Source organism: Hylaeus volcanicus, chromosome 2, assembly GCF_026283585.1.
Source record: "Hylaeus volcanicus isolate JK05 chromosome 2, UHH_iyHylVolc1.0_haploid, whole genome shotgun sequence".
Lineage (NCBI taxonomy): Eukaryota > Metazoa > Arthropoda > Insecta > Hymenoptera > Colletidae > Hylaeus > Hylaeus volcanicus.
Genome location: NC_071977.1, coordinates 5,155,696 through 5,182,283, shown reverse-complemented (window position 1 = coordinate 5,182,283; position 26,588 = coordinate 5,155,696). Strand labels below are relative to the sequence as shown.

General features: G+C 35.9%; 4 protein-coding genes across 5 annotated transcripts in view; 3 read left to right on the top strand and 1 right to left on the bottom strand.

The window, feature by feature from the left end:
* The first annotated feature begins 422 nt into the window (after positions 1 to 422).
* On the top strand, positions 423 to 10,398 carry LOC128872590 (WASH complex subunit 2). The gene is made up of 12 exons (XM_054115454.1): positions 423 to 569; positions 783 to 911; positions 1,292 to 1,480; positions 1,551 to 1,702; positions 1,773 to 2,127; positions 2,423 to 2,552; positions 2,617 to 2,802; positions 2,885 to 3,192; positions 3,286 to 3,599; positions 6,194 to 7,665; positions 8,016 to 8,137; positions 8,206 to 10,398. The coding sequence occupies exons 1-12, from the start codon at positions 567 to 569 to the stop codon at positions 9,706 to 9,708; spliced, it is 4,863 nt and encodes a 1,620-aa protein (XP_053971429.1). The 5' UTR covers positions 423 to 566; the 3' UTR covers positions 9,709 to 10,398.
* Positions 3,715 to 5,175, bottom strand: LOC128872597 (uncharacterized). The gene is made up of 3 exons (XM_054115465.1): positions 5,024 to 5,175; positions 4,506 to 4,608; positions 3,715 to 4,235 (listed from the first exon to the last, which is right to left on the bottom strand). Exons 1-3 carry the CDS (start codon positions 5,082 to 5,084, stop codon positions 4,130 to 4,132), a joined length of 270 nt encoding a protein of 89 aa, XP_053971440.1. The 5' UTR covers positions 5,085 to 5,175; the 3' UTR covers positions 3,715 to 4,129.
* Positions 10,399 to 11,146: 748 nt separating the features above from the next.
* Positions 11,147 to 18,261, top strand: LOC128872593 (fatty acyl-CoA reductase wat-like). Its single transcript, XM_054115459.1, has 9 exons — positions 11,147 to 11,244; positions 11,744 to 11,932; positions 13,928 to 14,021; positions 14,114 to 14,359; positions 14,490 to 14,635; positions 15,282 to 15,581; positions 15,758 to 16,039; positions 16,131 to 16,388; positions 17,269 to 18,261. The coding sequence occupies exons 2-9, from the start codon at positions 11,757 to 11,759 to the stop codon at positions 17,375 to 17,377; spliced, it is 1,611 nt and encodes a 536-aa protein (XP_053971434.1). The 5' UTR covers positions 11,147 to 11,244; positions 11,744 to 11,756; the 3' UTR covers positions 17,378 to 18,261.
* A 2,757-nt stretch (positions 18,262 to 21,018) lies between these two features.
* The window catches only part of LOC128872596 (Krueppel-like factor 6), a 439,155-nt gene continuing 433,585 nt past the window's right edge, over positions 21,019 to 26,588 (top strand). For both annotated transcript variants that reach the window (XM_054115464.1, XM_054115463.1), the window contains exon 1: positions 21,019 to 23,465. The gene's annotated coding sequence lies outside the window, so the exon portion shown is untranslated. The remainder of the gene's footprint in view (positions 23,466 to 26,588) is intronic.

The following is a 26,588-nucleotide window of genomic DNA, read 5'->3' as shown; positions in this document are numbered from 1 at the left end:
TTTGGCAACATTGCACATACCAGTGCTGTATCTTCCGATAAACGGACCTTTTGCTTGTAATCGAGTACATGTACCTTTAATAATAAGTAAAACGTATTAACGTGCTATAAATTATTTAAAGATGTGATCGAATAAAATAGTAACGAGAAGAAATATAAATCATTGCAGATGTGACTGAAAAATAATAAAATTATATCTTGTTAGCAAATTTGAATAAGCAATGTGTATTGAAAAAATTCGTGAAAATGATTAGTTTTAACTTAATTTTACTAAGATTTTAAGTAGGGCTCTATATATTTCCGAAATACCAATGTATTAATAAAGAATATTCCATAAAATAGAGGTCTCTAATTTTTATGCATTCTTGAAACTTTTCTTTTGAAGGTATGAATTAAATCATATGGTGACAGTTGACAGCACCGAACACTGGCTGATAATATCAATTGATCTCAATTGCTGAGTGGGTGTTTTTTTCTTTTACTAAGTTTGATAAAAAATACTGTACACATGTAAACGTAATTAAGTAGGAAAGTAATAGTTTGTTATATCTAATCAAACTAAGTGGTATGGTATGTATTGGAACTATTTACAAAAATTGACGTTTACTCTAAGAGTCGTTTTAAGGTTAACAAATATAAACAAGTATCCAAGTTATTCGTACTTTCTCCACATTGGAAACATATTGTTGCACGACCAGTACTATTTTTTACTAAATTCATTAAGTGTGTAATAGAGTATGCTAAACAGCTTTAAATATAGCTGCATAAAATTTTATATATTAGGACATATCAGATGGGATGGATAAATCATGGGATCATCCATGGACAACAGAGGAAATGAGAAAGAAAAGAAGAGAATGGAGTTTGGCAGCCGATGCAGGACTTCTTAAACACCTTCAGCAGTTTTCTGAGGTATAATTTAAATATGTGACACATATAATAAGTCCTCGAATTACACAGTCTTGAGTTACATGGATTCCTATAACTATGATTGTACTTTCCATTATTCCCTATTCTTTATGTAATAAATAAACTTTCCTTAAATTTTCTTTATCATGAAGCAGTACGTCTGGACATTGTACATCTGAAATTGGTGTTTAATCATGAAAAAAATTGTGAACCATATCGAGTTAGATATTTTTTTGAACATATTTCCTTTACTTATAGTACCATATTCTGCTCAATCCTTGACTAATCTTTTTCTTTTTGGAGCATATTTGGACTTACTGTATCTTTCAACCAGTATAATGAATGCACAAATAGAAAATTAATTCTTCTGTTTACTTTGATAGAATGTAGTATCAAGAGCGAATAAAACTGAGGAAGCATTAGATGCATTCACAAGTCAGTTAAATGAGGCAGCAATACTTATAGATAATGTTACCAATACATCCTTAGCTTTGGCTAATACCCAATTTATTGAGAGCCGTGTGCAAGAAGATGATATAGAGATTGAGAAAAAGGTGGAAACTTCAGTGCAGGTAATTAAAGGTTACAAAATAAAAGGTATTTTAAACTTTTGGAGTAGTATTCTGTGAAATTTGTCTACAGTCTAAGGATGAAGACTTAGCAACAGCAGATTTAATAGCCAGCGTGAGTGAGAGTATAAAACAAGGCCTAAGCATAATGGATGAGAAGTATAAAAAGATGGAATTTGTTGATAGCGATAGTGAAGAAGAAGATGACGATAAAGTAGTATTAAGGTAAATAAATTTACTGAAACAATTTTGTTGTAAATGTAATTTTGTTAAATGTTGTATAATTAAATTTTAGTGTTGTACTGGGGCCAAATAATCCATACCAAAATCGGCCTTTACCTTATGTTATTGGCTCTGAGAAGTGGAATAATTCAAATAAGATTGGTTTAGAAAGTAGTAGTAGTAGTGAATCAGAACAAGTGGACGAAGACGAATCAGAAAGCGATGATGATAGAGCTGTATTTAGAGAGTATAATATCGATACTGCTCCAAAAACAAATATTGCTGGATTGTCACCCTCTTTGGTTGGGTCAGATTATAGTAAAAGAAGTGATATAACATATATGGATAATGAAAAATTAGATGTAATTAGTCAAAATAATGTACATTCCGGTTCTGAATCAATTACTCCTAATGATAATGGATCAAAGGTTTGTATATTTGTTTATATATTTTTTTTTTAAATTTGTTGTCTCTGGTCAATTTTAATAGAAGTAGAACGAATAATAGTAGAGTTGCTGTGAATTTTGTTAAACACTTAGTTACTCGTTTCTTTTTTTAATGTTTTTACTACTGACATTCGATGAGGGTTTTATATATGAATAAAATATTAGCGTATTTTCAATGTAACTGTATAATATATTTTTTGTTTCTTTCTGAGAGTTTACCTCCACCCATTTGTTCGCGGATCGTGATTTGAAAAATACGGTCGATTTAATTGTTTAGGTACCATTAGCAAACAATTCGGCACCGAATTTTGCAGAAGAATTAGCGAAGCGATTAGGTACAGTTCGTCAAGCTCAAAAACCAACCATTGTAGATGAAAGAAGTGAAGCGTCGATAAATCGATTCAAAGGTATTTGGTTAAAGCTAATAATTTGTGTCGCTCGTCCGTACTTAGCTAGCATCGTATATTTCAGATGATTTATTAACGCCAGAAGTTGATGAGAATATCGTAAACGATAAACCGAGAAGTATAAATAGTGGAAATACATTTTTGAATGACAAACCATCCGAAAATTTGTGGAAAGAAAAACCTATTGAACCATATAAAAATAACATCATACCTGCTAGTATTGATGTACCACCTCCGATTAGTACAGTTTGTAAGTTTCATTTTAAATTTTGTACAATATGTTTAACTAGATTCTAAAAAAAAAAGTCATTAACGATAATTTATATTTTCAGCCGTAAATCCGAAATCTGAGATCGACGATTTATTTGCCGATGCCGATTCCGAAGATTCCGATAATATTTTCTCGTCAAAAAATACAGTGAAAACTATTACGAAAAATAAACATACAAATAGCAACAATCACTCAGAGATAACAGAAAGTGCGCAAAAGAAATATTTGAGTACTGTAACACCAGCGGTTACTAGTCAGAGGGTCACAAGTACACCAGAAACTAACATAAATAATAATAATTTGTTTAGCGACGACGAAGATGACGGCGATCTTTTCGGCCCGTCTAAAAATCAACCACCAAATAAGATAGTAAGATTTAAATTAAATATCGACGCTTCGTAAAGCTAATTTTGTCGAATATTTAAGGATTTCCATGAAATTAATAACCTTTAAACATTTTAGAAACCTGCAGGAGTATCAATACTTGGAAATATTTTATCGTCAAGTATTGAGAGTAAATTAGCGAACAAAATATCGCGCATTCAATCATCCGAATCTTCTGGCAGTGATATACCAGGGAATTTCGACGACAGTCAGGTGTCCGTGGATGACAATTCACGAAATACTATTTCGAACAATAATAACATTAACAATCAAAGTTCCATCATGGCAAGGAATAACGCGGGCAATTTAACCGGTCACATCGAAAGTAGTACGAGCAGCGGGATATCGATCCGTCCATCGAGTATTAATAACACTGGAGGTTCGAGCTCAGAGTAAGTATTATTGTTATTACCATTTTTAAAGTTTTTATCAATATTTTTCAATTATTAACATATTTTTAATCATATATATCGGCATCGCTTACATATAAATCGAACAAATCGAATATTCAGTTTCATGTTTACGAAGTATCAATAAAAATCAACGTCGTATTTATTTTTCGCGCATACAAGAACGGGTACGCGTGCCAAATACTTAAAGTGTCATTGAATTGATGATCCAAACATTAGTCATCCTCCATTGCGTTGTAGTGATTGTGTGGAGTTGAGGCTCAAGCTTCAAGGCGAGCGCCTTCAGTTTAAGTGTATCTCATCTCGTGTCTGTACCTCACACGCGTACGTTTTATCATCGTTTATTTTTTTGTTCGCATTTATATTACTTATACAATATCAAGTGAGTGTGACACAGCTGTGGTTCATAGTTCAGGTTTATTTAACTTTGCATCGTTCTATCTAAAATATCATCATTGGGCCAAGTACTCTTCCCCCTCCTCCCTCATATTACTCGTCGTTTACATCCAAGTTTAATCCGCACAAATTGGTCCCTCGCAACATTCTGGGTAAGGTTTACTTAAATCCGTTTTACGGTATCCAATTTGCGATCCTTCTGCGCATTGGTATGCTGGGCAACTAAAAAGTTCAATTATTTTTTTTATGATTATTAGTTAACGTAGCGTTCAATACCGAACTGTTGGCGTTACTCGATTAATACTTATCAGTATTAAACGTTGAAATGTCTGATAAGTAATTGGATGAATATCTATAAGTGATCGATCGTGCGCGACGAAATTTATTTTTTCGCGGAGATCGGACGCGATGTATTCGAAACTTAACGCTGAGTGTTCACTCGGTGTTTAACGAGTAAACGTTATTTTAAAATGTTTGAATCGAATGATTTACCCGAGTGCGGATATGGATCCGTCTGCGTTGCACGTAATCTGAAGGCAATTTATGTAATGTGTCCCCACACTGAGATCCTTGCCTTGATAACCTTTGCAATCCCCTGTACATACAAAATTACATATACAGGGTATTTATTCATTTTTATCTATTCAATGTTTTCGTTACATTTACTGAAATAAAGAGACCTACAAAAGTACAGATTTTACAAATGGAACGTAACAGATTCGCTATCACTATTTAGTCGGAAGATCGTTCTTTACAGGCCGCGTTATAGTCGAAATAATTTTTGTAAAACACATGAAATGTTTGATAAAATTTAATAAAGTTTATTAATAGTAATACAATATATTAAATAGATCGATTGAATACGTCGAATATTTTCTATTTAAAATAGAAAACAAAAGAATGCGCGGTAGCGAACGTGTACTATAAATTTCTGAATACTCTATGTTTTTTTTTTTTTTTTTTTAACTATTTATCGTTATTGTGGATAACTCGAACGGAAAGAAACGTACCTTGCACTTCAAGTAACAAGCACATTGTAATACAAAATGTAAACAAGGCGATGTTCTTCATGTTGATACGTTGACTCGTACGTCTCGATCTCCTTAACTTTCCAAAGCTACTGCTCCATCGTTCTTATTCATGTTTCCCTTTTATACCTAAGTTCCCCTGTATCTTCCATAACGCTTGCGTAGTCGCTCGCATTTCCATACGTGCCCAACTGTTACTCAGAACTTTAGAAGTATTACGGGTGTGTTTACACAATTACAGTCTCGAAGGATAATTTAATTCATACATTAGCTAACCGTTTTTCTCCAATGCTTCAACCTGTTTCTGTTTAATTTATTTTCAAAATTTACAATTCAACGCAATCATGCATGCCTCACCAATTCCAGGTAGAAAACTAAAATTCTTTAACCAGAAACATTTAATGAAGCATTCGACGAAGCTTCTATATGAAATTTTGCATAATTTCAACGATGTAGTTGTTGCTTGGTAACTCGTAGTACACGCGGAAAGAGGATGATAGCGAATAAGAAAGTAAGTCGAAAACATGTAATAACGGTTTTTCATATGAGGCTTTCAATATTACTAACACAAATCTTTCTTTTATTTTCAAAAACTTGGGTTTCGGTTTAGAGAAAAACTTTCTGTATGTTTTGTATAGGGCTCCATGAGATCTACAACGAAAAAAAAAAGAACTTCCCTTGTTAGTTTTTGAGATAATCGACTGTAAATGTAAATACATAAGGTGGAAATGCAAACACCTTAAAGACTTATTAAAACCATAACATCGTGTATTAATATCAGTCATATTCCTAAGTACTTGCCGTTTTAACGAAACGCTAATCAAATGCTATTATTTACTGTATAACAAGTATCAAGTGGACATTAAAAAAACAGTTGTGCCTTGATAATCAATGTATTATCGGACAGAAATATTTGAATCGAACCTTATTCAATTTTCTTTCGGTTGTAAACCACTTCAAGAGATGCTCGTACACAAAAATCGCACGAAAAATAAATCGACCGGAATTAAAGTTTGTTTTTTTTTTATTATACATTGTCGTGACGTCCAGTACAAGACAGAAATTCGATAAATAATGAAATCTGAATCCGAAATTCCAAACAGTGATGTTCAATCGACGTTTCTCTGTCTCAATGTTCGCATTTCTTTCCAGTGTCGATTTCCAGCCTCTGATGACGTCGTCTCGCTTAAAATCCGAGGAGATCTATCGCGAGAGAGTAGTCAGCGACAGCCTTTTCACAGCGCGCACCCGCAATCCCGTAAACGCGACGATTTCAAATTCGACCAGCAGTCAGCCGCAAGAGGAACCGATCGAAAACACCTCGTCCATACGACAAGACGATGTATTCGAGAACGAGGATCTGTTCGGTCCACCGCCTTTGCCGAAAGCGAACTCGAAACCAGTGAAAACGAAGGTGCAGTCGTTGTTCGACGACTCCGATTCCGGGGACGAGCTCTTCTCCACGACCAGTTCCGGCTCCAGATCGCAGAAGAGCACCGATTTCTTGACGACCGTCTCTCAGCATCCGGATAAGTCGAAATTCGCCCAGCAAAGAGGCCTCTTCGACGAGAACATCGACATATTCGGCAGCAAAGACTCGCCGGATGTCGATATCTTCGGTATAGCGTCGAAATCAGCGAAGCAAACGAATAGTTTTCCTGGTCGGAAGTTTCCAGACAGCTCGGAGGACGGTCTTTTTTCGAGCAACGTTCAACTCGCGATACCTAATAATAATAACGTAGAGAAACAACAGAGCGTCGCGCCGAAGAAGATCAGCCTGTTCGACGACGGCGAGGATATCGACGACGGTGATCTGTTCTCCGTGAAGCCGCTTAGGAACGAGGCTAAAGTCAATGTGTTCAGCAACGACGATAAGAGCGACTTGTTCTCGGTCAAGAACGTGACTGATGAGAAACAACCGAACGTTAAAATACGCGTAGACGCTGTCGCATCGGGGATAGGTGATGTCGATGAAGATATGTCTGCTCGGCGAACGGAAAGAAAAGGTAGCGATATTCTATCGGGTAATGGATTGTTCTCTACCACCACCGGTTCGCATGGATTGGTATTCGAAGACGACGATTACGATGACCTGTTCAGCAGTAAGAGCGCAAGAGGAAGCAAACAGGATGAGAAATCAGCATCAGAAGTTAAAGATGACGGGATGTTTGGCGAGGCATCTGCAGAAGATACCGAGACGTCGATCGATTCTAAAATCTTTATGGACAATCCAGAAACAAGCGACGTTCCCGTTGCCACGTCGAGTAAAACGGAACAGGAAAGCGAACAGGATGTGGGTCAAGTTATTTCGAAGGAAGTTAACCCTTCGGAGAACGTTGAATCGAAAAAGAGCCCTCCGAAGTCGTTGAATATTCAGAGAACTACGTCGTCGCCGCCGTCCGAGGAAAGTAAAAAAGTTAAAGTTACTGTTAAATGTTCCGGTAAAATAAAGAATCTGGTGGGTAAAATGGGCGATTTGAAAATACTTTCTCCTATGGATACGCCGCCGTTGTGGAGGAAAAGCGAGGAGAAAACAGACGAAGAAGATAGCGCGGCGGATAGAGATAGTGACGATGGCGGATGTATGAGTACGCAAGGTCATAGTTCGCCTCCAAGTATATCTGGTAGCGTATATTATTTGCATCGAATGATGCTTTATATTTACATTTTCTTTTATACAGGGTGTTTATAGATAAGTGTCACTACGTTATAGGAGATAGAGGAAACGTAAAATGTCTATGCTTTGTGATTGTTTATATAGAATCCGAAAAGATTTTTTTTTGTTATAATTTATTATTTCTTACTAGTAATATCGTAACGGAACATGTAATCTTTCTAAACTTAGGGGACAGTTTGGCAGAAAATTTGTAACACTTAACGCAAGCTGCGATACCTATCTAGAAATACCCTGCATAGTACCAATAATAATCAATTATTGTTGTATTTAAATAAAACAAACACATTTCCTCCGTAGAAGACAGTACTGCTCAAAAGCACTCGCTCCAGTCAACAATTTCGGGTGAAAGTAATGTAGAAAGTGCTATTAGCTTCGATGAGCCTGCTCAAGTGGAAACATTGTCTATTGCAGCTTCAAAGGTAATCATCGCAATCGACAAATTTAGATATATAACGTTGGGCTTTTATTTTTAATTTTTGTTTTCCAGACACGTGTTAGAATACAAGCAAAACGTCGGCCACAGAGTAGGCATGCACGAAAAACTGCCCTCAGACATAGTGGAATCGATTTTGATACCGTGGATGCCTCGGGAAATAACTCACAAAACGAAAATTATGATAATCGATCATCGACTGGTCATAATAAAGAGTCATCCAGTTCTACAAATGTTAACATACCGCATACCACAGTTACGAGTTCTGATCGTTTAGCTCCATCAGCTACCGATAACGTTCATCGATTAGCGGATCCTAATATGTCTTTGATAGCGGACGATAAATCTGAACTCGGTAGCATAAGTAAAGAAAGCTCTATGAGCGCTAACAAGAACACTTTGCTGTCTCCATCTACCGATGAAGAAGATTTATTCGACGTGCCGCCTGATCTACCGGAGGATCCGCAAAAGGAAGATACTCTGTTTGGTAGAGCTCCTATTCTTTCGCCGGTGGATAGAGTTTTTCTTGAAAAGGCTCCCACTAATTTTAAGCCATTAAAGGATACTCATATTAAAAAAATAGACAATACGGATACAGCTTCAGAAAAAGGTACCTCATCGGATAAAAATAGCAAGCTTAGCACGTCGACTGAATCCAACACTGATTCTAATATAAATATTACGGATTCATGTAAAAAAGAATATATGCTCGACAACGATAAGTCCAAAGATGAACCGACAGAAATGACAGATCCGTTGCGAGACAGCAGCCACGATCCTTTGAAAGATCCGAGTCAACTGTTCGCCTTCGTAACGAAAACGCCATCCCCGGAGAAGGGTAAAAGTTTGCTATTCTCCGAGGATGATAGTCTTTTCTCTAGCGGTGTTAAAAGACCACCCGAAGAACAAACTGCGAAGAAAAAAATGTTAGACTTATTTGCCGACGATACGGAAGGTGATTTGTTCTCAGCATCTTTGTCCAAACCTGTAAAGAAACCTTTGAAGGATACAAAAATCAGCTTGTTCGACGACGACGGCCAAGACGATGAAGATGACAATTTATTTGGCTCCATCGTAAAGAAATCTTCGGTGAAATCTGACACTGAAAATAAGCACTCTGTACAGCAACCCAGGAAGAAAATAAGTTTATTCGATGACAGTGACGATGCTAATTTGTTTTTTGATCAATCTGAGGTAACGCAAAAGTCGGATTCTGGAAGTGTTCAAGAGAAATCGAATAAAAACGAATTTCCCAGTAGTACCCAACCTGTAAAGACTTCGCACATAATGGACATTTTTGCTGATCAATCTAGCGGAGAAGACGATATCTTTGCTACAAAATCTATCCCGAAGAAAGCTGGCACGCCGAAATCATTGTTTCTTTCTGATGATGATGACGACGACGGTAATATTTTTGGAAAAAAATCGTCTACGAGCGAACCAAGAGTGAAGCAAACGGAGATACGCTCGACTATAAAAAAGTCTGTCACGAGGGATCTAAAGAAAACGGCTGAAAATATTAGCGAGGATCCTTTAAGTATTTTACAAGATGATTAAGTGTATAACTTTCTAACGCGTGTTAAAGGAATCATATATTTTATTTATACTAGCCCTTTAATATTTACATGTCTGAAATTGATTTTAAATGTTAATGTATTAAATTGTATACTTGCTGAAGAAATTATTGAAAGGCTGGTATAAGATATTAATTGTGTATAAATAATAAAAGAAAAAACGCTGTGCGTTAAAAATATGGGCACTGTCAAAGATAACGGATAGAAATTTAATTATAGATAATGTGCGTTTGTTTTTCTTTATTTTGTACACGAAAAAGAAAATTGCGTAACACTTTATGATTTGTAAAATATACGAACAAGAATATTTTATAATATTTTTTCACGTTTAATCATCCAAATAGAAATCCTAAGAATATCAAATCATGTTAGAACAATTTTTATTAAATATCGACAACAACGAACAATAGAATGTTACACAGATAAAATAGGAATAAATGCTGCTTGATTTATTGCCATCAACTTGGTCCAACTGTTTGGAGTAATTAATCTGCAGGCAGTGCTTTAAAAATACGGTAGATGTCATATATTTTCTGTATTTATATGTAGTTCATTCTATAGGTATATTTCCCTTGTTTATAATATATGCCATTCCATGATGTACTGCATTGTATATACTATATCTCTTTATGAAGCATGTATCAGTACAAATAAATTCGTAGAATGAACACGATCTATCTTAGTGCTGTAATATTAATTCGATTATATAAATTGCTAATCAAATTTTATTTAATTTGAAATAATTCATCATACGTTTAAATCTCGCCCGTACGCGTTGAAGGAACGTATGTATTCGCCTAAGATAAGTAATTATTAATTATGTATACTGTAATTAAACTACTGCTACTTAATCTGAAAGGGTAAGTACTATCGATCTTACAATACATCAGCTAAGTAGAAGTAGTTGAAATTGCGTCAATCATTTATTACCTTTCATGACCTAGCAGAAGTCTCAAGAGTAGTACTTTTTAAATTAATAAAATTTAGTTAACTTAAAAATGTATTTTGAGCTGTATGCTATAATTTTTTCATACAAACATTTGTGCTAAAAATACTTCTGGTCCTGTTTCTTTTTTTTTTTTTTTTAGTACTATTCCATTCATAATTATATCTTTATATACGTTTATCTATAACTTCTGCATTATTACATCAAAGTTTCACTTTAATCACGTTCAACTATATTTATAAATAGGTTTAAGAAATGAGTTTACCCTGTGCGTCTAGTACTATAATTTTAATTTCGTTAACTGTTTATGTCGCTACTATCCCATTTTCATTCGGTACAATTTTCTGTAACAGAACAAAACCGATGTGTAAGAATGTACTATAATCTGATACGGTAAGACTTGGGGTGGCACTACGCGTTACCGCACTGGTTGACACTAACCCTATTGACGTCACTGAAGAAGTGAATATCTTTCTATAGGTGTTGGAATGGATTCGGAACAGTTCGCAGTTAAAGTTTACACTTCGTGCAATCAACATCGGGCGAATCACCATTTCTGATAGTTTGGATCCGGTAAGAAATACTAAACTTACATTTTCATCGTTGCGACGTTTCATCCCCGATTTTAACACGGTGTTGTTTCCTTCTTTTTTTTATAACTGATAACATTTTATTTTATAAGTTATCTAATTTAAATTAAAAAAAAAAAAAAGAAAAAAGTTTTTATAATATAAATCAAATGCAACGTATACGCGTAATTAGAAGATAATGTACAAACAATAATTGATCACATTTCTGAGATAATACTATACTTCATCGTGACAGTTTTTTTTTTTTTTTTAAAGATAACGATAGTGTGGGTATTATATACATAATTTTTATACCAGTCACTTTTTATTGTAGTGTAACTCCTTTTCCACAAATTGACGTATTGTGATCGTAATTTTTTTATGTTATTGTCACAGTTTTTCCGATAATTATGCGAAGAAGAGCGGGCGTTAACTGATTACGCGTCCAGCAGATTTACATGTTATTATTATACCGAACCGTGTGTATTACGCGAATGTAACAGGTACACCGTCGCGATGTCATCAGAAGGAAGTGATGCGTATTTAAACGATATGCTGGACATGTCTGACAATGAAACAGTGAAATTAAAGAATGAGAAGAGTGAGATCGCCCAATTTTTTGCTGGCACTAATGTTTTGGTAACAGGAGGAACAGGTTTTCTGGGCACGTTACTCGTCGAAAAATTACTAAGGTGATCTTTTTATGTATTAAAATTCTAAACATAGATATAAGGAGAATTGACAAGGTATTAAACAAGGTATCAAAAATTCTACCAATTTTCATATCTTTATGTTATAACTATTGGCTCAATGTTTATTCAGATCATCGAACTATTTGACATTGTACATGAATTAGTACAATATCAAAAAGGTGTTGAATGGAACAGTGATTTAAGATGTTTAAGTGTTATAAAGGAAATTCTTAACTTTTTTAATACGCTTATGTACGTGTCTCGATTAGTAATTAGGTATCGTAACGTAGTAGAAGTGATTTGAAAAGTGACTTAGTATTTCGTTAAATTGTCAATCAGATTTTAATTAAAAATCTAAAACAGGTCAATCTTGGTATCAAGGCGGACATAGTTCGTTGTCAGTAATTCTTTTGTTAGAGGTGACGCGATGAACAAATTTATTTTTAAAGTGGATTATGTTTTTTATCTTATTTATGTTCTACACGAGAATTAGAAGGTATGAACAATAACCTAGGATTGAAAATCTATTACGAATGAAAAAGTTTTACCTCGAATAGTTACTAAGTACAGAATGTAAACAAACACTCGTTTACATTGCAGGGAAATGTGGGGCAAATGGGAACGCCAAAAAAAGAAAAATAATTACTTTCGGATTCTACACTTAACACATTCGCGATCGGCAGATATTTTACGTTTCTAATATCGACTACTGACAAAAGTAATAAAATTCTGAAGCTGAATCGTGCAAAATTTCATTGCTTCTCTCATAAATTATAATTTATAATTTATATTCTCGAAAAGGTTACTCCACTTTGTATTGCGTATCGAATTTATAAAGACCTACTATCTGTATCGGTATAGTGTCCATAATGCGACTCCATATTTATTCATTATTACAATGCTTTACGCGGAAATGTCAGCGTCGGATCGCGTATACTGCAGAATGTGTGTAAATAAATGAATCGCTAAAGCGTTCGGCAGATTTTCCCAAGTAAATTATTTTCTATCATAGAAGACCATAACGATCCTTAGTGATCCTAATCATAGGCCATTGTCTCATTCTACGAGTTTTAAAACGTCTTATTAGAAAATAAGTAAAGAAACATACAATTTCATTGAAAAAAAAAAAAAAAAAATTAAATAGAGTCTTGCACTTCCTTCACACCTTCACCCTCTAAAAAGTATTCGCATGTGATTAGGTCTCGCTTGAAATCGAGAAATTTGAATTAATGAATTTTTTTTTTTTATTGTTAACCGGTTAGACTCGTCAAAGTACGGCAAGGGTTTAAAAGTAGACGTCCGTTTTAAATTCTGCATATATTCCATTTAACGAGTTATATTACGATTTCTTTTACAGCGTCTGCGCCGGTCCTTCGAATCATGTAATGATTTAGCTGAATGTCTTTCAATACGTAACATCTTTCAATGATTTGCAATATCAGTTTTACGTTCAATGAACGGTTCAAAAGGTACATCCGGTGCTTAGTAGGCCAATACTCTTATACTTACAATTCGAATGGAGCAATGTATATCAATTATCATGGCTACATTTCTTTTTTATGACGTACAATTATGAAACTCTATTAAATATATTTTAATTAATGGACCTATTTGACGAATTGATCTAATAATTACTTCTGTCTACCGTCTACTGTGAACCACTGTCCTTGGTTTTATTTGATCAAAACACATTTGAATGGAGTTCAAACATAAATTCAACTGCTATATGTAGTAAATTTATGAAATATAGTTATATGCGTGGGCGTATTTCACAAATGTTACATTATTTTTGATAATATATGAAGAATCGGTGAAATTTTTATAATATTTTTAACACCGTCATTGCTCGTACCAAATGAACAGCATTTCCTTTCTAATTACTATTCGTGACGAACAATTAAAGGTGTATATATACAGGGAGCTTAAGAAGATGCGAGTGTGTTGTATATTTTCACATGTTGAGTCATCGTGTGTTCATTGTATGGATATTTACAGATCCTGCCCGGATATCGCGGTATTGTACATGATAGTCAGACCGAAGAAGGGGAAAAGTTCAGAGGAAAGATTTAAAGAAAATTTCGCCGAAAGTGTACGTAACATACAATGTTTCGCGTAGATCTAACGATAACGCGTGTATGTACGTTATTCAACGATAATATATGCAACTATATGCGTAAACAGGTATACGTTAAATTGAAGAGTGAACAACCGAACTTCCTCGATAAAGTGGTCATGTTAGAGGGAGATGCTGCCCAAGAAGATTTCGGTTTATCAAAGGAGAGCAAAGAAATACTGATGAATACCAATATTATTTTTCACGCAGCTGCAACCGTTCGGTTTGACGAAAAATTTCGCGTGTCGATGAATACCAATGTGAAAAGTACGAAATATATGTTACTGTTTGCAAAACAATTGTCGAACCTGAAGGTAGATCGAAAACGTTTTAAATATTTCGTTAGGAATGATGGTTGATAATAGAAGCGATGGTTAATGATAATAAGGAAGGTATTGATTAGAATTTTTACTGTTCGATTTATGTTCGTACGTCTACTTGCAGGCATTTGTACATGTATCAACCGCATTCTCACATTGTATATCTGAATCCATTGATGAGGTACATTACGATGTTCCTATCGACGGTGACAAGGTACTAACATTGTTGGACATTCTCGACGATGACATGCTTCAGAAAATCACTCCCATGTAAGTATCAGAAACTGGATTTTAAGGGTAAGACAAGGCCGGCGTAACCTTTTGTTAAATTCACAATCAAATTATACATTTAAACTTCACAACGAGGAATTATTTACAAATGCTGTTACATATTATGTACTTTTTATAAGATGAATATTAAGTAGTAATACTTTGATGATTTTTGTCACTCCTTTAACACGTTGACTGCCGCACTAATACTCTTAAAAGTTTCTACTGCGATTAAATTTTATTCACTGACTATTGGAGACTACATAGTCAAACATTTGTTGTGGTATTTATTTTTGTAACTTCACCGAAATACAAATATTTCATATAAATTCATTTTCTTTGATATTTAACTTTCAAAATTAATGTTTTTATTTCTTCGGTAAAAAGCACTGTCACCCACGTATGGGTGACATGGCGGCCAACGTGTTAAATTGAATCATCGCTACTAAAAAAATGTCTAATTAGAACGATGATATCATCAACAGATGCAAGACATTTGTTTAGTAGCGATGATTCAGTTTAAAAGAGTGAGAAAAATCATCAAAGTATTACTATTTAAAATTCATCTTATAAAAAGTATCTAATATGTAACAACATTTGTAAACAAATATATCTGTGTTAAGTTACAAACTTTCCATTATTCTAGATTACTCGAAAAATGGCCCAATACGTATGTCTTTAGTAAAGCAATTGGGGAAAATATGGTACTAAAGTACAGCAACGATCTTCCAGTATGTATCGTTCGACCTTCGATCGTGATATCGACAGATAAAGAACCAGTTCAGGGTTGGACAAATAATTTGTACGGAGCGACAGGTGTAGTAATGGCAGCTGGCGTAGGTTTGATGCGTACACTATATTGTAAAAAAGAAAAAATAGCAGACGTTATACCAGCAGACTATGTAGTTGCTAATATCATTTCTTCTGCTTGGGATGTTGCCAATAGGTAAATCTTAAATTACATCATCATTTTGAAACTGGAACTGTCTCGTACAAGTACCATTACCGTTACAAGTACAAACTATAGAGAAGGGCGAGTTTGAAGTAATAGAAAAAAAAGTTACAGTTAATGTAAAAATGTGTGTAAACTTTACTACTATTGGCGATTGTTTTACTCTGTAGAAGATCATTGGCGAAGTCAAATCAAGATTCGACTATGCCTGACGAGGAAAGAACACCTATTTATAATTCTGTATCCTCGTGTCAAAATCCACTTTCTTGGGGTGACTTTATGTACCTAAGTGAAGTCTCTCACGATGGACACAGTAGTACGAAAGCTGTATGGCATTACATGTTGGTACTCAACAGATGTGTCTATGCATATCATATATATTCTTTCTTTCTTCACACAATACCAGCAGTTATTATCGATACGTTTGCACGCGCCACTGGTCGAAAACCCATGTATGTATCATACATGCGAAGCATATTGCGTGCGTAACAAAGTGCAATCTATGGATTGTATTAATGTACTTTAATATAATAAATTTTTCAGGTGTATGGACACGTATAGAAAAATACATAAATTTAGCAAAGTGATATCGTACTTCTCGTCACAGGAATGGCATTTTAAGAACGATAACGTTATGAAAATATGGCAAAAATTGAATTCCGTCGACCGAGAAATCTTCAATTTTAACGTAACAAACGTAGACTGGGAAGAATACTCTTATCGTCACATAAGAGGTATACGTATCTACATGTTGAAGGAGTCACCTGACATTTTACAAGAAGGAGCCAAGAAGTTTAAAAGGTGAGTTCCTTCAAAATATATTACTAACCCTTTGTGCTCCAGTAGCACAACGTGTTCGTGCAGTTTCGTAGTTTCTTTTCTATTCTGAAAGGAAACTTTAATAAAAAATATGGCACAGTTCAGTTCTGTCAATAATTTACAAAGATACAAAAACTGTTCTAATATACACTATTTTATTTATTCTGATGCAAATTATTTCGTTCAAAAAAACAATGTTAAGATAAAATATTATCTACGTAAAATATGGTACAAAACTTTAAATAGCGATATCTATGGTACTTTTTGAGAAATTAGTACAGATAAGATGCAACCGATTTCATTCCGATTCGTCAAGCCATCTCGTCGTAATCGGTGAATATACCTAAAAAAAAAAAAAAAAAAAAAAAAAAAAATTAATATGTTCAATCGAGTAACCTCCTCCTTTTTGAAGTCGGTTAAAAAATAGTCAGAACTTGAGTCCATGAGATAGATTATGCACGACTTTGAGGTGTTAGAAAAAACTGTGTTTAATTATGTGGAGCACAAAGGGTAAATATTAAACTGAACGCTTTACCGACCGATGGCCTCTTAATAAGGTTCGTGTTCCCACCATTTACCGACTGGTGGTCTATTGAATAGGCTCCTTGTCTTTGACGCTTACCGACACTTATGAATCGGTTCGTATGGTAACGAATTTTTTAAAATTTAATTACGAATTAAGATTTAATTACGAGTATACGTATTCGCGCGTGACAGGTTTAACCAAAACAGAGCCAGTGTCAGGAAAGTGTTTACGGTCGAATGATCGGTGATATTTATATAGGACGTTTAACCACTACCGGTCGGTAAAGTATCGATAACATTCGATGTTACAAAATGTAATTTTTATTTTGTATTTTAGGTTGCGAATAGCACATTACACGCTAATGACGATAATTTCATTGTTAGTTCTATGGTTGGTTGTATGGTTCGTATCTTTCTTTTGGTCTTTCTGTCCTTTATCAGGTTAACAGCTGATAGTAATTGCGATATAGTTCTCTACGTTAATGATAAATTATTTTAACGCAATCTTATTTTTGTAATTATGTATACACTTCATATTCGAACCATCTGTTTTACTGTAACGCTAACAGATGTCGCCACTAATCCATAAACTTGTTTCTCGAAGTAAGTGTACACATATATACGTATATTAATTTCCTTACGAGTTTTTTTACATCGCGTTTATCAAATTACGAATGAAACAAATATGTAAACTTTGTACTCGAAATGGACGGATACCCACCCAGCTGTTCGTTAGGTTTATTTACAACAAAAAGTCGAATAAGATCGGGCAGAGTTAAAAATAATTCGAGCGATACAGGATTTGGTTTGCATTGCATTATAGAAGTTGATTATTCGTTAAATTTACTATACAGAAATATGCATTCTTCGTCAAATGTAATAGTTATTCTAAATGATAATGTAAGAAACAGTATTTCGTGCAAAATTTATATCAGAAAATATTTGCAAATATTATTACACTCGAAGAAAAACATATATTCATGTATACTGAATTTGATGAATAATAGACTCCGATAAAGCAATATAATCTCAATACTATAGCACTCAAATTTCTTCTAACTTGATCTAAAATCTAAGTCTAAAAAAACATCGTAACAATTTAATTAGTATTGTGTACTGTCATTAAACATTCTTTATAACTCGAAATCACCATGCCGGGAATATATGAATGGTATAAATTAGTTGTAAGTCAAATGTATATCCGTATTCAATGTTCAATGAACTTTTTATTGCTTACTTTAAGAAATTCTGAAAAATAAAAGAAAGTCATTTGTTACTTTTGCTCGAAAGAAATTTGAATATTGAGAATTAAAATTATTTTTGGAATATTCTCAAATCGTTATTAGTCCTTATAATTATTAATACGACGAAGTGGGTGCTCACTTTAGACATTTGTGGAACAATGTTATGCACGATACTCTGTTCTAATGATGGCTTTAGAGATGTGCAACCCGAATAATTGCTCAAAACACCACATTTCTGGATAATTAGGTATTCGAATCTCATTGATTAGAGATTGCGCACTCGCTTAAAAATTGTTTTTAAAAAAACACCAGAGTGCCAGTGGGCATCGAAGAGGTCAGCAAATTTTGGTTTATTGTACGATATACAACTCGTCGTTATCTTTATTTGAAATTACTGTTCTAATTATGTTACTCGATCTAACAGAGAGTAACGGCGGCGAGGAAAATGGTTACAACTAACGATTAATAACCATGTTGAATCTCAAGCACAGAGTGTTTATCCCTAGACGGATTGCCTGTAGCGGGTGATTTTACAGGTAATATTGAAATATTCTGAAACAGCAAGTTTTGTTTCATGATATCATAAATACTTGAATAATGTGAATCATTTATTAACCCTGCAGGGATGGGTACGGGTTATCGATCCACAATTTTAAGAACAGGAGTATAATAAATAAACCGCAGTAGCGAATTAAGCATCTTCTTTGTATGTAAATAATGAAATTTTTACATTGCGATTGATTTAAGCAGTCCTGTCTATCTACTATTCATCTTGAATTATAAACAGTTTTTCAGGTATGATGAAAATGAGATTTGAATCATTTATTATAATTCCGAGTAAAATCTAATTTCTATACATTGTTTACTTTTCCTGTTTATGTTGCTACTACCACAAGTTTGTTTAGAATATTCATCCTTAAGGAGTTAAATAGAACTCGAGTATAAATAGACACGTGAACGAGAGTGCATCGAAAGTTGCAATCAAATGTAATCAATCTCCCGTCAAGCTACAACATCAAGCTCGTCCATTGTCAGCAGTATTATTCAAGGATTAGAGAACCTCGATTCACCGAAGGACGGATAAAAACAGCAGTAATGGCATCGATGGACCAGAAGGAGAGAACAGCAAAAGAACCATGGAATATATAGAACGCGATACAAAACGTAGATGGGATCCATTTAAAGAAAAAAATGAATGAAAAAAATTTATCAATTCTATCTCATTATACTCGGATAAGGAAACGCACAAATCACGTATTTCACAAGTGAAACATTGAACTCGCGATAATAATTTCGAAATAATACGTACTTACACCTAACAAACAATTTGTTGTAAGCGAAATAGCGGGGAAGATTAACAAATTAATTCTTTTTAATAGATACTTGTATCTTTTTATCGATGATAAGAGAGCACTTGGTTAGATAAAATTACTGAACTATCATACGAAGTCATTCATTGTAATTTGAAGCTTTGAATTGGAGTATGCAGTCCGTCGAACAAGGATAGAGCATCTCGAAGAAGAAAAGATGCTCCATTTGAAAATGCTCTAAAATGAAAACAAAAGGAATATCAATCTGTTCATGAAGTAAGAAATATACATATAAGCATTTTATCATTTTAATTTCGATTTCTAAAGATATGATTTTTCATTCACTATTGCTAATAACTTGCTGTCTTAATGAATATGAACTTTGAAATTAATTAGAAATTAGTTTCGTACCTTTACATTCGATCGATTATCATTTATTTTTCTTGTAACTCTAGTTTAAGTAGAAATATTTACTGGTCATTTTATTACACTAAAGTATCAACCGTATAAGTAAAATATTACCCTGCATGTCCATCAGGTTGAGATTTAAGTTACATGTAGAAATCTATATAGAAGTTTATACGCATATTATAACAGAGATCAGGTCGAAGACTTGGAAGGCACAGAATTCATTTCTATACCTAATATACTACCGAACAAACCTATCGCAACAAGATTGTCCATCAAAAATCCAGGAAACGTGCACCAAACTTACAAACAAAAACAAAAACATAAAAATTACTGGTACCTTTCCACCAAGGCACCACTGGCAACGAAAAAGCAGACCTCGTTGCAAGAGAAAAGCGACAACCACTGACTCGAAATAATGAAATAGAAATCCCTTACCAAGACTCGATTGCAAGAATACAGCACTCATCGAAAGAAGAACGGAATAAAATATGGAACAACAAAAGAACAAAGCCTCGCAATATAACGCACGACTTTTACCGAAACAGTATCCCAACACTCCATGACCAGGAGAGAAAAAATAATACTGACTGGATCGAGAACTGGACATTCAAAAATCACGCATGAATACATACTAAAGAAAACGGACCCTCCCGACTGCGACTACTGCAATAAGGAAATCACAACTAACCACCGAATGCAGCAAATTCGATCAACAAAGTAGGAAGTATAATCTCGATCCAGAAACAGCTCTAACATCCCAGGAACATATGCAAAATACCATCGACTACCTCAAGGACACCAAACTCTACGGTAGTATATATCGGGTTGTCTGGAAAGTCCATGTCGATTTTTAGTAGGCGGTGCAGGTCTGAATGTATCGGAATGGTTGAAAACAAATAACATGTGGACATCCCTTAAAAGGTGGAAAGGTTGTGGAACAAAATGGCACCTATGTAATTCAATAAACATATATCGAAATTCAAACGTGTCTTTGAATGTTTCTTCAAAATTGCCACGAACTTTCTGGACAACCCGATAGCACCACCAGAAACCCACTCGAATTCGTCGCTAATTACCATGCAGTTGATGCAACGTAAAATAAATCCACATAATAATAATAATAAAAAAAAAAAAAAAAAAAAGAGATTATCCATCAAACTATAGTTGCACTATAAACGCGTACAACTCCATCGATTTTCATTGTATCGAAACAATCTTTTCCGATATGCGTTTAGTTATGACATACACAGCGGTGTAGGATAATGCGGCACTGCGTGCAGCATCGTGTACCAAGCGTCGGAGCGTAGCGCGATACGGGGATGGAGGCCGCGAGCAGGCGAGCGAGTCGAGCGAGCCGCGGAGTCGAGGATCGAGAACCAACCGGCGACTCAGGAAGGCAGTGCACGCCCGACTGCCGACACGAGCGGATGGCGTACGTAGCCGCTCGCGCCACGCTTACCTCGTGATTTTCCTTCCTGTCAGACACCGGTCACCTTCGTCGTATTAGTGACGAGTCACGCAGTACTCCGGTGTTTCTACCTTGCGACGGCACGCGCTCCGCAATCATTCAGGTCCATCGTGGGCGTCGCGTGTCGCGCAATCGAGTAGGAGAGAGACAGGAAAAAGGAAGAAACTAAAAGAAAACACGGGAGAAGCCGAAAAGTTGTTATCGATTCGACCCCTGCCTCTTCGGTCGGTTTCTTTCGTCGTCGTGTTTTTGTTATCGACGGACACTGGTGCATGATACGCGTCGTACCTTCCAGCCACGTGTGTGCGTACGCACGCGTGCACGTCGTATACAGTGTGTATATGTATAACACGCGCGCAGACACGTAACACATACACGCACACACACATATATATATATACACATTATCGGAGACCGCGAGGTGGCATACGGGCGCCTTCGAAAAGTCGTGTGCGCGCGTGCAACCCTACCCGGAGCCCGCTGCCGTTGGTTACCATAGTAGCGCGCGTGGCGATCAGCTGATCGTCGGAACCGGAGCGTGTTCGACCGTCGGCAGTCGGCCAGCAGTGGCTCCGTCCTCTCCGTCGTTTCGTGGCGTCATCTCCGCCCGTGCGTTTCCGTGCTTTAACGAGAATTTTCCTTTTATCGCGTAACTCGACCGTCCGTCGTGCCGCGTGATTCGATGGCGAACGAACGAACGATCCCGTGAACCTCGAACGTATCGAAGGACGAAAGAAAATTGCTAGATCTATCGTATTCACCCACCGATGGTTCAATTCGGAGTTGCTGGAGGGATACATCGACAGCTGACGCGACTCATCGTGCGGAAGCTCAGACGATGGAATTAACAACGCGTCGATCGGTCGGTCGGATCACGTTGCTCCAATGATCCCGTGATGTGTTAACGACAAGACGAGCAGAAAACTTTCTGGACGCACTGTAGAAAGTTTCGGACGATCACCCACGGCTGCTGAGACACTGTTGCGATTAACATCTCGCGCACTACAACTCCGAAATGACACTACGAGGAGGAACCTGCCCAACGACAGTGGGTTCCAGAATTCTCTACTATATACACTCCGATTAGACCGTTGTAAAACATCACGTATCGATGTATTTTCGTCGCTGTCGATTCGTTGGTCGAATTTAGCGATGAAACGTTTGCGACGCGTGTCTAGACCAGAAGAACACCGATTACGCAAGCATACTTGGTAATCCGTACCGTTTCAAACGCATTTCAATCGACAGGTAATAGAAGAGGAGCGCACGCAGACACTATTTTTTGGAATCAGCGATTTACTGTACGGCATGCTCGCGACACCGCCGTCAGGTGGTTTTACAAACGCGACTGACCTTTGTTGGTTATCGACGACACGTTACAAAACGAACAGAAAATTACGAGGGAACGAAGGATCGTCGAAATAAATATCGCTTCGAGGAACTACCGAGAGAATGGACACTCGGCTCGCGACGCTACCGGTTGGTTTTAAAACGGGACGAAATTCGATTATTCAAACTAAACCGGTAGTGTAAGCTATTCTACAACGACGCGACGCGACCGTTACGCTTGTACTGATCGGAAGATGTCGCGGTGAATCACGGAAAAAATATCGATATATCGATATATTGTTTCGTGTCGTAGCTCTCGTCGTGCCGCAGTGGGCGCTGTTCACGAAGTTTTCGTGCGATCGTAGCGAGGAACGAAGCTCGTCAGAATAAATTACAAAACATTATTACACGTTGGAATTGAAAATTGTGATTGCAGTGAACGAATAGGGTATGTTTAATAAATCTGAACTCGCCAGGAATATGTCTGTTGCGTCTCTATGAACGCGTTCTGACAATCGTTTGTACCTGTGACGGACGACTCGATCTAATTAATAAACTCGCCGTGAACACGTCAAGTGACTGTTTTTATCGTACTCTCACCCGAAGTGATTTTTTCGCTGTGCTACAGCGACTCAGCTGCGACGATGACAGTTGGGAGTATTTTCTCGTGCACGCGGAAACACTGTGATAGCCGATGCCAGCAACGTCATTACTCGGATTAAGTCAAGTGCGAGGTGAACGTGGTTCCTCGAATCATCAATAGAAAGCTTTGGTGAGTACTAAACGCGTCTCTGTGTCTATCGAAATGTAAACAGAACGGGGGAACGAAGTACGCATCGTGTCTGTTCGATCGTGGAAGGTTAGGTGCGTCGAATCTCGCAAATCAAATCGCGCTAGTTTCCCGCCATTCTTGTCTCCTGGCCAAACTACAGTCCGTGTCATAAATACGACCCGCGAAATTTCAAATTCGATCAACCGACAGTTTTGTTTTATTCTTGATGAATACTTTTAAGGAGGCTCTACAGTTACGCTGTAAGTCAATATAGAATTACTATTGTCGCTTGATTCACGTAGTAGTAGATCTGGCATAGTATTTAGAATATTGCAATTCGTTTTGTGTCAAAATAACAAAAAAAAATTATGTTAAACATTGATTTGTAGTCGTTATTATATCAGGTTTTCCAGATAATTCGTGCCAATTTCTAAGGAACATTCAAAAACACGTTTGAATTTTAATATATATTTATTGAATTACATAGGTGCCATTTTGTTCCACAACCTTTCCACCTTTTAAGGGATGTATGCATGTTATTTGTTTTCAACCACATCGATATATTCAGACCTGTACCACCTACCGAAAATCGACATGGACTTTCCGGACAACCCGATATCTATTATATTTATATTGTATCATAAAGTAATATATAAATCGCGCTGGTTTCCCGCCATTCTTGTCTCCTGGCCAAACTACAGTCCGTGTCATAAATACGACCCGCGAAATTTCAAATTCGATCAACCGACAGTTTTGTTTTATTCTTGACGAATACTTTTAAGGAGGCTCTACAGTTACGCTGTAAGTCAATATAGAGTTACTATCGAGCTTAGTGAAGTTGGCACCTCCAAATGCAAATTTTGATCAAAATCAAATTGCATTCGTTTGTCCACGATTTGTCCACGTTTGTCCAACCAAAATTTTCATTTGTCCACCACCCCCAACAAAATTAAAAAGAAAAAAAAAAAGAAATTTTTTTATTCAGCACCATGCAAATTTGTTTACGTTTTTTTATGAAGTTTCATTGTAAGCGATTCGTCCACGTTTGTCCAACCACAATTTTTATTTGTCCACCCTTCAGAAAAAAGATACACTTCGATTAAAGAGAAGATGTAACGACGACAAAATTCAAGTATGCCGTTGAATTTTTCTTAAAAATAGGCATGAACTTTCCGGACAACCCGATATGTCCTTTAGATATTTTTCTATTATCCATAAAATTTTCGATCCAATCTCGGCGTCAATTACTTTGTAGCACGTAATCGAGTGTGTTGAAAACGCAATTTTCCCATAAGAGCCGACGTTAAAAAGTGAAAAATTGTACTCTGCAAATTGTACTCTATTCCCAAAATTTGCGTGGGTGTTTTTGGGATAAAATCTAACCCGTATACAAATTTTTATAATTTTCTTGGCGTTACTTCTATTTGTACCAGAACCTCCTCAAGAAAGTCAATTTAGACAAACGATTATGATATTAGTGTTGTTTAACGGTAGGTTTCTATGTAAACATCTTGTAGGAAATCATTTCTTGAGAAAGAAAAAAGTGGAATCGAAGTCTTTCGTGTCGGAGGCAAAGAATACACATGTATTGAAATATTATCGAGATTATCACAGTTTGATGAATATTCGTTAATAATTGTTTAGTGAAACTTATAGTATAACTGAAAGTTATAAATATCGTAGTTCGGAGCAGCAAGGAACAGCTCCTAAAAAAGAATTCTGTAAATTATTGAATGTGAATCGAGGAGAAGTAATGGAAATTAAGTACATTTTGTTCGGAGTTGGTGTATTTATGAAATGGCTATAAATATGTTTATGAGCAGATGCTATACGTGGGTTGAGTTACTATAATTTGTTGTTCAAATACAATTTCTTGACATTATACACCAATAGGGAATGAAATTTTATTATAATCCCTTACCTGAAGCGCAGAAAATTTAAACCGTGGAAAATTGTCTATCTTATAAGACGTCAGTTTATTATAATTTGATAATTATGAAATTTGGTAAAGAACGAATATGAAATTGAAATAACTGTGCTCGCAGGGACGTGTAAAAACGACGACAATTTTTACGTTTGGGCGTATTAGTAACTCCGACGGGGCAGAATATAGACTCCGGTCAGTTGTCGAGTCGACGAACCTCTATCGATCTTTGCCTCCTGTCTGCGTCTGTCCTCCCCCGCTCTGTGTCACACAGGAATGCAAGCTGCGTTGTATTTCTGGAGCGGTTATTTCTTAAGTTCTTCGAGTTACGATCTTTGTCGCAGAATGTCAGAGCAAACCGGTTAATTAACACCGTTGCCTGATTGCGTATCATTAATACTAATGTGCTACGCTGCGTGTACGCGCGATTTGTAATATTTTACGCTGAGATTCTCGGAATGTATATGAATTTCAAATAATTCCGAAACATAATATACTTGGTTGACTTTTAGCAACGCGCACTGGTACGCTTTGATCGATTCCGTTTTCGATAGCTACGGGGGATAAAAATGCTCGCTCTTAAACGTGAATCGTCTTCTTTGTTTCAGTTATCATTCTTAATCTCGTTTTAGTACAAAATAAGTATAATAACGTTGATTGTTTATATATATATATATATATATATCAATAATAATGTGTTTACTTAAGATTAATTGTATTAGTCTCTCTGATAACAAATCTATTTCCGGTCTTCGTCAGGAATTCTGTTAAATTAATCAGTGGAGTGAATACGGTGGCGATAAATTGTGATAATACAACAAGAATGTAACGGTTAAATTTTTTATTCATCAATCACTGTTTATGCAATTATAGTTGAACATTCGACATGGTTAATACATATAACGTAAACCACAAGTTTGTTTTTTAGTTTGAGGATTGACGTGGATTTTCATCTTGTTGAAGCTCTTTAATCTGACCTGGTAAGATGTTCTTCGTCGTTCTTTCGTACTATTAAATTCTGTTGGTTACTCGAAACTTTGCACAGTCTGTATTGAATCCGATGTTGCACCTCGGGCGTAAAAAAGTTGAATTGCCAGCGAAGAGTATGCCGGATTACTCATTGGCAACTTTTTACGACGGGTTTATAGCTCACGTTTTCGTGGCAAGCTTATTCAACAGTAATGTAAACATTGCCACGT

Excerpts from the sequence above, each read along its gene's own strand:
- LOC128872590 (XM_054115454.1), top strand. Across the intron at positions 1,481-1,550 it reads AGGTGGAAACTTCAGTGCAG|TCTAAGGATGAAGACTTAGC; the intron begins GTAATTAAAGGT and ends ATTTGTCTACAG. Across the intron at positions 2,803-2,884 it reads ACCTCCGATTAGTACAGTTT|CCGTAAATCCGAAATCTGAG; the intron begins GTAAGTTTCATT and ends TTATATTTTCAG.
- LOC128872597 (XM_054115465.1), bottom strand. The coding sequence starts at position 5,084 with ATGAAGAACATCGCCTTGTTTACATTTTGTATTACAATGTGCTTGTTA. Across the intron at positions 4,609-5,023 it reads CTTGTTACTTGAAGTGCAAG|GGGATTGCAAAGGTTATCAA; the intron begins GTACGTTTCTTT and ends TTGTATGTACAG. Across the intron at positions 4,236-4,505 it reads GGATCCATATCCGCACTCGG|TTGCCCAGCATACCAATGCG; the intron begins GTAAATCATTCG and ends TGAACTTTTTAG.
- LOC128872593 (XM_054115459.1), top strand. The coding sequence starts at position 11,757 with ATGTCATCAGAAGGAAGTGATGCGTATTTAAACGATATGCTGGACATG. Across the intron at positions 14,022-14,113 it reads AAGAAAATTTCGCCGAAAGT|GTATACGTTAAATTGAAGAG; the intron begins GTACGTAACATA and ends ATGCGTAAACAG. Across the intron at positions 16,040-16,130 it reads GCCACTGGTCGAAAACCCAT|GTGTATGGACACGTATAGAA; the intron begins GTATGTATCATA and ends TAAATTTTTCAG.